Source organism: Vespa crabro, chromosome 3, assembly GCF_910589235.1.
Source record: "Vespa crabro chromosome 3, iyVesCrab1.2, whole genome shotgun sequence".
NCBI lineage: Eukaryota > Metazoa > Arthropoda > Insecta > Hymenoptera > Vespidae > Vespa > Vespa crabro.
In genome coordinates this window covers 10,643,734-10,658,733 of record NC_060957.1, presented here as the reverse complement: position 1 = coordinate 10,658,733, position 15,000 = coordinate 10,643,734, and the positions used below count along the sequence as shown (strand labels likewise).

At 28.0% G+C, this 15,000-nt stretch overlaps 1 protein-coding gene and 1 long non-coding RNA gene across 17 annotated transcripts in view; both read left to right on the top strand.

Moving 5' to 3' along the window:
- LOC124423074 (septin-7-like) overlaps positions 1–15,000 on the top strand; it is a 60,165-nt gene that overhangs the window by 39,531 nt on the left and 5,634 nt on the right. For 10 of the 16 annotated variants that reach the window (XM_046960397.1, XM_046960406.1, XM_046960398.1 and 7 more), the window contains 10 exons: positions 6,130–6,865; positions 8,457–8,664; positions 9,382–9,634; positions 9,859–10,048; positions 10,217–10,382; positions 11,056–11,097; positions 12,047–12,182; positions 12,281–12,444; positions 13,844–13,867; positions 14,458–15,000. The exon at positions 14,458–15,000 is cut by the window's right edge and continues 722 nt beyond it. In XM_046960397.1, the coding sequence (XP_046816353.1) occupies positions 6,130–6,865; positions 8,457–8,664; positions 9,382–9,634; positions 9,859–10,048; positions 10,217–10,382; positions 11,056–11,097; positions 12,047–12,182; positions 12,281–12,444; positions 13,844–13,867; positions 14,458–14,611 (2,073 nt within the window). In that variant the 3' untranslated portion in view covers positions 14,612–15,000. Of the gene's footprint in view, positions 1–5,730; positions 5,881–6,129; positions 6,866–8,456; positions 8,665–9,381; positions 9,635–9,858; positions 10,049–10,216; positions 10,383–11,055; positions 11,098–12,046; positions 12,183–12,280; positions 12,445–13,843; positions 13,868–14,457 lie in introns of those variants that run through there. The other 6 variants (XM_046960403.1, XM_046960399.1, XM_046960400.1 and 3 more) reach the window with 6 other exon arrangements.
- LOC124423077 lies at positions 3,912–5,643 on the top strand. Its single transcript, XR_006942003.1, has 2 exons — positions 3,912–4,771; positions 5,167–5,643. It is a non-coding gene; the product is annotated as an uncharacterized LOC124423077 (long non-coding RNA).

Below are 15,000 nucleotides of genomic sequence, written 5' to 3'. Positions count from 1 at the left end.
CTCTCTTTCGTCCTTTTTTCTCTTTGACCATGTTGAGTTCTTTTATCGTTGCTGCTTTGTCGCTGGTGATAACACGCTGACAGCTAACGAACTTTTAATTAACGAGAGCCATCTTAGAACGCATCTACTAAGTAAAACCGTCCTTTCTCAACGAACAACTTTTTTTCTTTCTTTTCTTTTTTTTTTTTATCGATTCTTTTGGTTTCTCTCTCTCTCTCTCTCTCTCTCTTTTTCTCTCTCTTTCTCTTTTCATATCGCAATAGAGTGACCTTCTTAATGAGTCAAAGTGAGCGAATTGTAAAGAAAAAAATAAAGGAAAAAGTAAAATAAAAAAAAAAAAAATAGAAAAAATAGAAAAATAAAAAAAGTTATGATATCCAATACGTACGTTCGTTCATAATGTTTCGTTCTCATAATTTTCTTTTCTTTTTTTTTTTTTCTTCTTTTTTTCTTTTAAGATTAAAGATGACGCATTAATGATAGATAACGAGCACGTGTTTTATATGTTGATTAATGTAAGTTATATAGAGTACAACGTAGATATGTATCTATATATTTATGATACGCATATATATATATATATATATATATATATATATATATATATATATATATATATATATATATATATATGGAATCATAATGTACGTACGTATGTATGTATTCATATATTTATGTATGTACATATATATGCATCGAAGAGATCATACTTATCATATTGTACGTAACTAGGGTTAGTCAACATATAAAAAAAAAATTCAAGTATTATTAAGTAAAGTATTATTACATATCTTCTTGATCTAGTAACTAATTACTATTGAATCTAAATTCAATGTAATCGAGTATGAACATATATATATGTATATATATATATATATATATGTATATATGCACACGTTACACATACTCCTCGAAAATTTTTTTATTTTTATGTTAGTTAAGCAAACAGTTGAATCAGAAGATGAATGATAATAATTATTGACTCTGAACAAATAACGTCTCGTGTCTTTTACTCGGTTAGATAAATATCATCATTTTTGTCATGTTACGTCAAAGCGTCATTTCCGTTTTTGATATCGAAATAGAACAAGAGAGAGAGGGCGGGAGGGAGGGAAGGAGGGGGTGAGGATGGTGAAAGGAAAGAACTAAAGCAAATTTATTGAAAGCTTTCATATCGTAAGTGTATGTGTGTATATATACATACATACATACATACGTGTATTGGTGTGTAATATTTAATGACAAAGAGATAACAATTATTAAAATTGTCATATATACATATGTACTGTATATACATATGTATGTATACATATGGTTGGTTTTAATTAAATTTTACAAAATGTCCGATTCATTTATTATCCCTACGAATTTTTTTTCTCTCTTTTTTTTCTTTTTCTTTTTTATATGTATATATTTTTTTATATAATTTTTATATATTATATATGTATTTTTTTTTATGTATATATTAATTCCATTTTTTCAATGTAATTAATAATAAAGTGGAATTAGAACCATTCTTAAAGTATAACTTCTGTACTTTTTTAATTATTTTTTTTTCCATTTGTTTCTTTATTTTTTTTTCTTCGTTTTTAATGTTTCCTATTAACTCTTGTCTAGAAAAAAAAAATGTATACAATGTAAAAGTTGTATGTAATTAACAAAAAATTATTATTATTATGTTAGAAATAAAAGAAAAAAAAAGAAAATAATAGAAATAGAAATTATTTAGTAAATTATTAATAAAAAGAAAAATTAAACTTTTCCAGTTACGTAATTAATAAATTAGTCTATTTCTTTTTTATTCCTTTCTTTCTTTCGTTATTGAAATCGAGTATAGTCAATAATGTTTTATATGGCATGTAGTGTATAAAGTACAAAGTACAAAGTTTACGCGTTCGAGTAAAAAAAAAAAAAAAGAAAAAGAAAAAAAAACAGAAAGTAAAAGAGAGAAATATTATTTTATAAATTTTTACGACGTAGTCGAAGTCGTAATAGTGTCTGTGTTGGCGACTTTCGATCTTCAGGAACGACTTTGGGATGAGACTGCAGTGTAGTGCAGCAGTTTCTGTGTTATATGCATCGGACCGGTTTCTTCTGTGCTTGACGACGATGTTGCGCTCTTCGAGTTAGACGACGACGTTTCTCGTTCCCAGACTCGACAAATTCAACACTCCTCGTGCAATCTTTCTTTCTTTCTTTATTTATTTTTATTCATTGTTGTTATTATTATTGTTATTATTATTATCATTGTTATTATTATTATCATTGTTATTATTATTATTATTATTATTATTATCATTATTATTACTGATAATACTATTATAAATATTTCGTACAATTTTATCGATATTTAGGTTGTAAATTGTTGAATGAATTATTTTCCTTGATTTTTATGACAATTATTTATTTTTTTTTATTTTTTTTTTATTTTTTTATTTTTTTTTATTTCATTAACTTTTTTGTTTTTGTGAAGAGTAAAAACGTAATGCAATGCAAACTTCGAAGTCACAATACATTTATATATATTTTATTTGGTCTTTTGTTTTCTTTTTATATATATATATATATAAAATTTCACACAAATACATACAAGTAAAAATGTTATAAAGTATTCACATAATCTTGAACAAATTTTTTTCATAGTCAATATAATATTATATTTGAAAGAAATACGATCACGAAAAGTTAATATACATATTATACATATATATACACATGGATTCCAATATCAATGTTTATTAATTATAAATTATATTATAAATTTCGTAATTGTATTATATAATCTTTCTTGGATAAAAAAAAAAAATTTTTTTTTTTAATTTCTGTCGAGCATAATTTTAATTCGTTAAAATCGTAAAACTTAATTTCATTTTATTTCATTTTATTTCATTTCATATTATTTTATTTTGTTCCGTTTCATTTTATTTCATTTCGTTTGTATAATAATATATCTGTGCTACCTAAAAGGGGAAAAAAAGAAGAAGAATCTTCAAATTACTATTTCGTTGCTGAGACTAAAAAAAGAAAAAGAAAAAATGAAAGAGAAAAAAATTAAAAAGTTTTATTTCGTCATTAGATATTGCAAAAATTCGGTCCACGTCGTCGACGAAACGAAAAGGAGTAATTTACGTTTTTTAGATTTCGCGTACTTTCATCAACGTTGAAACCAAAACCTCTGCTTTTCTGTACATTAAATCGTGCGACACGTTTAAAAGCAAGCTAGCAAACTATAGAGCAAAATATATATGTATATATATGTATGTACGTATGTATGATGTATGTATATATATATATATATATATATATATATATATATATATATATATATATATGTATGTACATATATATGTTGCTCGGCCGTATGTTTTATTCGCGATATGCTTTTAAACGTGCAATCGTTCGTACATTGACACTGAATGTTCACTTTTATAATATAAGCAACTGAGGAAGAAAGAAAAAGCAACTTTGTGAGTTTTCACATAGAAAATTTTCTGATAATCGTCGCCATTAAATAAAATTAAACGGGGCAGACACATAAAAAGAATCAAAGAAAGAAAGATAGATTGATAGATATTTTTAGACGGGAATATTTCAAAGGCTTGGACGAATATTGTTTTTGTTCTAATCGTTTTTATAAAAATTATACATCCTATAACACGATTTCGTTATAACGCGATAGAAAAATTAACGAAATTTTATCGTATAAATATGATCCTATTGAAACATGAAATATTACGTGTCGTTTGTTTTAATAATAATAATAATAATAATAATAATAATAATAATAATAATAATAATAATAATAAATTTTTTATTTATTATATTAATAAAAATAACAACATGAAGCTTTTTTTATTTGAAAATTTCTATTTGACGTTATTTTTTTTCTTTCTCGAAATATTAATTAAACATTCAACATGGCGATAAAAAATTAGAAGAGTTCATCAATGTAAAATTTTCCATTAAAACTCGAATCTCTAAGGACAACGCCATTGTTACATCGTCCAATGAATTCGATTAAATTTTCATCCGTTCGAATAATATTGATTGTAACAAATTAACGATGAACTATTACCATCAGCTTATTCGTAATATACATGTATCTTTAGTAATTAGAGACATTAGACGGTGATTTAATAGCGACTAGAAAGAGATATCGTTTAATACGATACTCGCCTATGGATTAATTATTCGATTTCACCGATAGATTTAATGTTGAAAGAGAGTTCGAATTCGAATTGACTGCTTTTTTTTTTTTTTTTTTTCAAGATGAAGAAAATCATTAATTGGTTTCGTTCTCGTTCGATAATCACGATTTATATTCGGTCCTCTGGACACGACTTCCGGCCGGAAGTTCATAAGACACTGCGGTACCACTAGCAGCACCGTATTGAAGTATGCTGCTCTAGCTTTGGAAACCTGCATGCAAAGCATATCGATCGTACCTGACTATTCGCCATATTCACTCGGCTCGATTTATGCGATAACCTCTTTTCTTTTTTCTTTTTCTTTTTCTTTTTCTTTTTTCCCCTTCCTCCGCTTGTTTTTTTAATTATCGATCGAACCATAATCTTTCTCGGTGTACTTGTATACTTCCGGTTCTTTCTCTCTCTTTTTTCTTTTATTTTTTCTTTATCTTTTTCTTTTTTTTCCTCCTTCTTAGAAAGAAATATGGCAGCAAGTTCGTCATCGCAGTTTTGTTAGAAAGAAAAGAAACATGGCGACAAGTTCGTCATGTATTGTATTTTGTATCATGTATCGTCATTATTTGGTAATTATTTATTTATTTCTCTTCTTTCTTTCTTTCTTTCTTTCTTTCTGTTTTTTTCCCCTTTTTTCTCTTTTTTCTTTCTTTTTTTCTTTTTTTTTTTTTTTTTTTGTGCAAAGATCAATCCAACTTTAATTTCGTTCGATCTACTTTTATTCACTTTTCGTTATCTTTTTAGAAAGGCAAGTAATACGGACGCAATTTTATTTTTTTTTCTTTTTTTTTTTTTTCTATTCTTTCTGCGAAGATCGATCCAATTTTAATTTCATTCGGCTTACTTCCATACTTTTGATTTCTTTTTCTTTTTTCTTCTTAAGAAAAAAAAAAAAGGAACATAACGGCAAGTTAGTTCGTCGCCATTATATTTTTCTCTCTTTTTTTCCTTTTCCCTTTCACAGATCGATCCAGGTTCTGTAATTTCGTTCGGCTTACTTTTTCATCCTTCGGTTTTCTTGTTCTTTTTTTTTTTTCTTCTTATCTTAAGAAGGAAACAAATATGACGACGGTAAGTTTGACGTCATATATATTTTTTTTTCCTTTTTTTTTTTTTTAACCATCTATCAATTTAATATCATTCGTCATTATTCTTTTCATTTATTCCGATGACGAAATCTTAATGATAATTTCTGTGGGAGAAAAACTATAAACAAGGACGTAGCCTATCCTGTAACAAAGGACGCCTATTGTTCGTAGTCTCTCTGGTAGAAACGCTCCGTATACACGTTATACATGATATAATTCCGTATTATACCACAATGTAAGTACACGTACATATGTATACATACTCTCGATGTCAGTCGTGTGTCGCGTACTTTCCTGAGAACGCACAACGCACGTATCCGTCCGCCGCGTCCGTATTAAGAAATAGAGAAAGAGAGAGAGAGAGAGAGAGAGAGAAAGAGAGAGAAAGAGAGAGAGAAAGAGAGAGAACATACCATCTAGCAATAGTTTGTTTCTCCTAGTTCAACGGGTCAATGGAGCAGTCAGATATACGCTCATATAATATAAACTCTAAAAGCGACGAGACACGTCCTCGTCGTTCAACGGGCTCTTCTCGTCCTTGGCATATATCTTATTGGTCTCGAGCTTTTCGAAGGTTCCGAAGGATTCAGGTGTTGTATAGAGGGGAGGGTGGGGGATGCTAATATTATGCGTTTGTAAGAAATTATTAGATAAAGAAAAAGACGAAAAAGAAAAAAAAAAAATAAGAAAAAGAAACCAGAACAAATAAATTTCCAAGCAGAAGAATAATTGAACAAAAGTAAAAAAAAAAAAGAAAAAAAAAATTGAAAATAATTTAAATTTTTCGTTCATTGTCTCTATTGTTTCGTCTTTGCTTTCTGTTTGTGTTTTAAACACAGATACAGGCGAAGCGCGAGCTGTTCTTCAAAGGCGACAGCACGGGCATAATCTCATCGCCTTCGGTGCCCTCAGTTCCACCACCTCAACCACCAGGCCAGGCGTCGTCATCAGCATCATCTTTGACGACTACGAGTGGCAATACAACGACTAGCATCAGTACGACGACAACTAACAACAGCAGTGGCACAACGAATCTTGTTAATTCAACTAGTTCGAACGTCAACAGTAGCAATAACAATAATAACAACAATAACAACAACAGCAGTACATCGGTCCAATCGACATCTTCCATATCCTCCTCATCCTCGTCTTCTTTGAGCACGACGGCAAGCATTTACACTGGTGGTGTTAACGCAAGTCATGCGAGTCATGCGACGAGCTCTTCTATACCGCCAACGGCGAAGATGCGTTTGCCTCTCTCATCCTCCTCGACCTCCACCTCCACATCGTCGTCGTCGTCCACGACAACCTCAGGCAACAATCCTAATCATACCTCGGCCTCGGCCCTGATACTCAATCAGAACAATGATCCTTCCGAGGATAGCAACAAAAGAGAATCGGCAAGAATCAACAACGATTCTAAGGATTCATCATCTAACGCCATACATCATCGGCCGCTTCAACCGTTAACAAAGTCGAAGGAACTTGATGGTTACGTTGGCTTCGCCAATTTACCTAACCAGGTCTATAGGAAGGCCGTTAAGAAGGGATTTGACTTTACCATTATGGTTGTTGGTTCGTATCTTGTCATTTTCTTTCTTTTCGTTTCCCTTCTTATTTTCTATTTCCGTTTTCTTCTCTTTTTCTTTTTTCTCTTTCGTTAAAGTAATTTTCTACCTTACCTTCCCGAACGAGACACTGTCGGTAAAGAAGAAAACAAGGAAAGGAAAAAATGGCTCTGCTTTACCGACACGCTACGACATCTCGGTTCATTTACCTCTCTCTCACAACAATGCTTTCTTTTCTTTTTCATTTTTTTTTCTCTCTCTCTCTCTCTTTCTCTCTATTAAAATTGATCTTTTTTGACCTTTTGAGAATATGAGCTTTTATGAACATTATTACGAAGTTATATATATAAGACTTGCATGCATGAAACACAAAATATATCGCATCAGGGTCTCGAAAACGAAGAAGGGATCGTTTCGTTTGTACTCAATTAAACGTACATTGCCGCCTTCTACAGAAAGGACAACGAACGTCTCTCTTCTACTCTCGAGGTTCAAAGAGATCGAAAGACAAAAGAAAGGCCATTTTTCTTTTCTCTGTGGCTTTTATCCGTTTCTCTTCTCTAAGCTGCTGCACTGCTGTTTTAATTCCGGTCAAAAAAAAAATATATATATATATCGTTTTTATAAAACTTTCTCATCTGCTCGACACGTGCAGTGCCGGCTTGCATCTACGTACATATACACACACACACATATATATATATATATATATACATCACGAAGCGCAGCTGGATTAGGCTTGCCGCTGTTCTCAGTGGTTCTCAAATTTCTCGGCTTGAGATCTCAAGTCCATTGAGATACGAAGACTCACTCTAGAGTTGACGAAATTCGTAATTTCGTCGTTGACTGAGAATACTTGAGTAGACTCTCCTTTTTCCATGACTCACTTTTGACTTTCTAAATTTTAGGGGTATTTTTTTTTTGGTACGCGCGCGCGCTATGGTGCATCATTATGTTCCTCTGGAAGAACAAAGCGTCTTCACGATATACACCTACATATATATATATATATATATCTATATTATATATGATGTATATTTATATATATATATATATATATATATATATATATATATATATATATATATATATATATATATATATATGAGAATTCCCCCGTTCAAAATAAAAGCTAGAAATTTGAGAATATGGGCGGAGTTACTCTGCTATTAATAGGATCGGTATAAACGGAGTCATTCTCCGTAAATAAAGCAATTCAAGTACGTACCCTTGAGAATGACCACTGGTACTGGTTCAAGGTTTGCAAATGGAAGGATAATATTAATACGCATACTATAATAATATACATTGGATTAAATACAAATTTGTGATCGATCTCTTTGTACCTTTTTATTATTATTATTATTATTATTATTATTATTATTATTATTATTATTATTATTATTATTATTATTAAACCCAACATGTCGTATAAAAGAACAAAATGTGAAAAAAAAAAGACATTTAACAAAAATTATAAATACTTTCGTGAAAAAAATTCGATTGTAGTATTTAAAATTTTCTTTTTTTCTTTTTTTTTTCCTTGCATTCATTCATTCATTCTTTCATTGTTTTCTTTCTTTATTTCTTTCACTTAGGTCGATCCGGACTAGGAAAATCAACTTTTATAAACTCCATGTTTTTGGCCGACATATACAGCGCGGAATATCCAGGACCTAGCCTCAGGGTAAAGAAAACAGTAGCTGTAGAAACGACCAAAGTGTTGCTGAAAGAAAATGGGGTAAATCTTACATTGACAGTGGTCGATACGCCTGGATTTGGCGATGCGATCGACAATAGTAATTGGTAATTTGTGCTTTATTTATTTTTATTCTTCACCTATTGCATATTGCATAGGAAAAAAATCGATGCTGTTTTTAAAACTCATACTTAAAAAAAAAAAATTAAAAAAACAACCAATATATATATATACATATATATACATATACATATATATAAAAAAAATGTGACAATTTAAAACCATACACAGTAAAAAAAAAAAAAAAAAAAAAAAAAAAACGAAATTATGAATTTATTGAGAAATCATTTTGCATAGAAATTAAATTTAACTTTTAATATAATTACTATTGAGTTGAAAAATAAACAGAGTTCAATCAGAGATCAAGTAAACATTGATATTTTTAATAATAAAATCCAATCATCAAATTGATATCATACAAATATAAATGTAAAACAAATACAGCGTATATTATAATATAAATTAAATTATAAAGGAACAAATCATTATTTTATATTATATATATATATATATATATATAACTATAAAAAAAAATTTTATTCTAAGTCATTAAAATTGCATATAAACTAATTTTTCATCTTGTTCATAATTTAGAAAATTATTAAAAATTTATATGATAGATTGTTGTCTCATTTGGTACACATATACGTATATTTGCTCGTTTATTAATTTCAATGATTAAAATATATATATATATATATATTTTTTTTTTTATGTAAATATATATTATATGTATATATATATGTATATATCATTTGCTTCAGTTGGGTTCCAGTTATAGAATACATTGAGTCGAAATACGAGGAGTTCCTGAATGCCGAGTCTCGCGTAACGAGACGGCAAATACCCGACAGTCGAGTACACTGTTGTCTTTATTTCATCGCGCCCTCGGGTCACGACCTGACGCCGCTCGATGTTGAGTTCATGCAGCGCCTTCACGACAAAGTCAATATAATACCTGTTATTGCGAAGGCCGATACGATGACTCCTGACGAGCGTGCTTATTTTAAAAAAAAAGTAAGTAAATAAAAAAAGTAATATATATATATACATATATATATATATATATATATATATATATATATATATTCGTATAAAATAATAATTGTCAATTTAAACAAATAACGTGTATGTGTGTATGTGTGTGTATATAATATATTGAATTTTTTAAAAGGTCTGTTCTTTTTCTACTGTTTTTTTTTTCCTTCAGTCATCTTATTTATTTTTCTTTTTTTGTTTAGATATTAAATGAAATTGCTCAACACAAAATCAAAATCTATGAATTCCCAGAAGAGGAATATGAAGAGGATAGTAAGTTCGATAAAGTTTTAAGGGATAGAGTCCCATTCGCTGTTGTTGGGGCGAATACTGTAGTCGAACACGATGGAAAGAAAGTACGTGGAAGAAATTATCCATGGGGTATTGCTGAAGGTATATAAAAAAAAAAACAAAAACACAAAAAAAAAAACAAACACAAATAATAATAATAATAATTATTATTATTATAATTCGTATCATTGCCATTTTAAAATGATATTAATATTTAGAGATATATACTTGTGATATTGTTATCTTTAATCATTACCTTTTTTTTTTCAGTTGAGAATCTAGACCATTGCGACTTCATAGCCCTACGAGATATGATCATTCGAACGCATCTGCAAGATTTACAAGATGTTACAAATAATATACATTATGAGAACTTCCGGTGTCGGACTTTGGCCGGTCTTGGTGTAGATGGAAAACCGACTAAAATTTCCAATAAGTACGTACAAAAGTATATATTTTAACAAATTATTATGTTTTAATATCTTTATATTATACACACGTTTGTCATTATTTCAAACGAAATTTTTGATTTCTTTTCTACGTACACATATACATATAAGATGAGAGACAATGAAAATTATATGATGAATTTATATGATGAATTAATAACAAGATGCAGGCATTTAAAGTATAACACGTTAAGAATTAAATTAAGAATTTGAATAGAGCGATATAGATTAATTATTTATTTATTTACAACCTGTTAAGTAGTAGGAGGGAATTATAATCTCCTTACTTTTATGTTCGATCATTCTAAGTTTTTTTTGTTTGTTTTTAAACAGTTATGATTATTTTCTTCTTTTTCCCAAAATACCAATGGAAAAAGCTTGTGCATGCAAACTACTGAAAAGTAAGAGAGATAATATACATTTATATATATATTATATATATAATTAACGTAATGTAAATGATTTTTGACAAAAAAGGAAAGAAAAAAGAAAAAAAAAAAAAACAAGAAAAAAGAATAGAAAAAAAGGGAGAAAAAAAAAGAAATCGCATTGCAGGCGGCAAAAGATTTAGAGGAAAAAAGAAAACATCCGTGATAAAGACAAACTTTTTTAACTGCATTCTTAATAGATGAATTTTAATATTGATTTCTTATTGGTTAGTTTGTGCCCACCAGGAGTGATGAACAGTTTCATGACAGTGTGGTAAGTCCTTTAATAAGGCTGAGGTCATGTACTATGGTTTTGTGTGCACAAGCCTTGTCGAATTTCTATTTGCTAGTTCTTAGTATCAGAAATCATGTCATGCTAAAAGAAAAAAAAAAGAAAAAAAAAAAGAAAAAAAAAAGGAGGGTTCACTGCATCGAGAAATCAAAAGAATTAATATTGTCTATCGATGATAAAAAAAAAAAAAAGTCGAACAAACATGATATTTCAAATACGAACTATTATTATTAACAATAAAATGATAACAATAAAATGATATATTGTACCTTACATTTGATAGAGTAGTGAGCCCTCTGTAACGATATTAGTTATTGCAAGTAACGCATTATAAATAATTGTGAAATTTAGTAAGTTCCAAGAAAAGTGTAGATAAAAGGAACCAGGAATATTTGAAATAAGAAAAAAAAAAAAAAGAAAAGAAAAGAAAAAAAAAGAATTGTTTTTATTTTATTAGTTTTTTATGAAACCTCGCATTGATATATACCTAAATATATAAATAACAGATTGCTTGCTGCTTTATTTTTATCTTCTTTTAGTGGCTATTTATTTAGTTTTTTTCATCATTGAAATGGCACAGCACTACTACCCCCCCTGTAATGTCTCGTTCGTAAATCTATACAATATTTCAAAGAAATATTAGGAACATATATATATATACATATATATATATATATATTTTTCTTTTTTTTTCACAATGATATTACAGAATCTTTATGCTAGTATATATTTCCTATATGAATATTATTCTCGTACATATATATATATATATGCCTGTAAACTAACATTGTATTAGTACGATTTTATGTACAAATAAAGAAAACTATTTCTCGTAGATGTAATTATAATTTATATTTTGATAATTATGTTCGATGGTGCGTGTAAAATTGTTTTATTTATTTATTTTTTTTTTTCTGCTTTTTTATTATAGGAATCCTTTGGCTCAATTGGAGGAAGAGAAAAGAGAACACGATAATAAAATGAAGAAGATGGAAATTGAAATGGAACAAGTATTCGAAATGAAAGTTCGTGAAAAGAAACAGAAACTTAAAGATTCAGAGGCCGATGTAAGTATTATCATTTGTTTTTATGATTTTTTTTTATTTTTATAATTTTGTTCTTTTTAAAATTGTATCATGTTATAATACATAAATGTCGACTACAGTTACAGAGACGGCATGAACAAATGCGGCGCTCTTTAGAACAACAAGTTCGCGAGTTAGAAGAGAAAAGACGTGCATTTGAAGCAGAAAAATTAGCATGGGAACAACAGACCGGTCACAGTATTGAAGAATTACGTAGACGCAGTTTAGAAGCCAACTCAAAAGAGTAAGTGTGAATTTATTTATTAACAATAAAATGCTTTTGACCATTTTGTATTGAATTATCAACGTTTTATTTTTATATTTTCATTTTTATACACAAAGTTACTGCTTTGATTACACTTATTCATCCTTTTATTGTATTATATATCAAAAACAATCTGCCATTCGTGTCGCAAAGGAGAAAATGATTTAATTTTTAATTCTTCATATACAATTAGAAATAGGGTATATATAAAAAAAAAAAAAAAAAAAATAAAAAAAAAATAAAAAAAAGAATGATATACTTAATGATCCTAAGTGCATATTAGTTAATGTGTTACATCATTTCTAATTTATTTATTTTTCTTTTAATTTTTTTTTTTTTTTTTTTTTTTTTTTAATTTTTTTTCTCTTTTTTTATCATAATATTTATTAATATATACGAAGTTATATTAATAATGTGTATAGTTACTTTCTATAAGTAAAAAGTATTTGTATAGGCAATTAATTAATAACAGGAAATGGCCAATAATAATTATAGTAGATCTTACTATATGTATTCTTATTAAAATTAATTGCTTGAGATATTGTCTGTTATTTCCGCTTAATAACAAGAAAACGTATTACAAATACGTTTATATTAGAAAATTCATAAATTCTCATTTGTATAACACGAATATAATGAATTGTTGATCTCAATGCTAATGCTATGAAATTTTATATTACGATTTATAAAAATGTTTATTTTTGTAGCATAAAATATACTTTTATCGTTCTATACATCATCTGCAACATATAATTTTTAAGTAGATTTTATTTTTATTTATTTCTTTTTTTTGGGGGGGGAGGGGGAGACTGAGGAATTTGATATGATGGCATATACAAGATTATGTAAGATAGTAATGCAATACATTTTCGTTAATGAATAATTCGTTTAAATAACAAATTGATATATAGTGCTTTTCATAAATGTAATTATTAGTGCTTCATGTATATCAGCTACCAAATCACAAGCTTTGTCTGCTTGATATATAAAATAGAAAAAATATCAAATTGTTCGCACATTTTAACCCTTTAACTTATTTTAATTTCACATTTATCTACTGTCACAAAATAGCATAGTAAATTGCACATATTTGTCATCTAAAATTTATGTATGTTGTATATTTACTTGTAATATAGAATAATATAGTATTCTATTTATTTATTTATCTTTTTTTTTGTATATTTATATATATATATGTATATGTATATGTATATGTATATGTATATGTATATGTATATGTATATATATGTATATATAAAGAAGTTTAATTCTTGTACAAAACTAGAATATAGTATCAAATTAAATAATTTATCTATATTGAATAGTTTCACGATGTTCATGTATATCTTATTCTTTTCTTTCTTTATAATGCATGCAGCAGATTTTTCCGATTTTACAAAAGGCAAGTAATGTGATAGAGTATACATATTAAGTGTGATTTAATATTCAACATTATATCCGTTACACCATCTTTATTTTAATTAAATATATTTAAATAATTAGAATAATTCAAAATTAAACCGAATGAGCACATTTTCAAAAGAATTATTGTTACGAAGGTGTTTAATATGATAACAAATGTTTACAATTAAATAACATTTTTTGCCTTTCCAGAATATCTACTAATTATTATTTGCATAGCATAGCATTAATGTCAACATATCATTTATAAATAATTGCACTTAAAAAGAAAAGTTTACTGCTTATAATATTACAGCAATAATCTTTTTTCTTTTTTTCTTTTCTTTTCTTTTCTTTTCTTTTCCTTCCTTTTCTTATTAAATTTTTTTAACATGTGTACATAGGTATTTTTAGAAAAGCAGATTTATATTGAATATCTCTATCTTAGAGTTCATATACTATATGCAACAAACAGTAACTTAAGTTATATACACAAATTCGTTCCTAAAAAGCTTTCCAGATGAATGTTATGTCATGCCTGCGCTTGTCTGTTTGTTGTGTGTATACGATATCGGGGTGTCCTTAATTTAGGACGGGATCGGTGTCGTCCGAGGGATCTGGAGGTGGAGGGGGTACGTTGAGGGGTTCCCGAGGGATAGGAAGTCTTCTTCGCCGTCATACCAGTTTCAAATCACCTCAAGAGAGCCCCACACAGATACAGCTTGTCATACAGCATCCTGATTAAACAAAAAAAAAAAAAGACAAAAGAAATAACACAAAAAAAAATATATCAATTAGTCAGATATCCATCCCTAATGATGCGAATGAACTAAGTTAAATTAAATCAAACTATGAATATCTTTTATGTCATTCATTTTAGTTTTACATACCTGACACGTATCATTTAACACATTCACTATGACAAAGTTGAATATATATATTTAACTGAGAAACACAATTATATCAAACACAATTTAAGAGTCAGATGTATGTGCCAGATTATATCTTATATCATTTTATTTTATTTTTTTTTTTTTTGCACCATTTCATATGTAAACATAAAATTAAATATCACAAACTCTTTTTTCGTTTGAAATAATAGTTAGAATTGCCTTAAAATGAATATTGTTATAA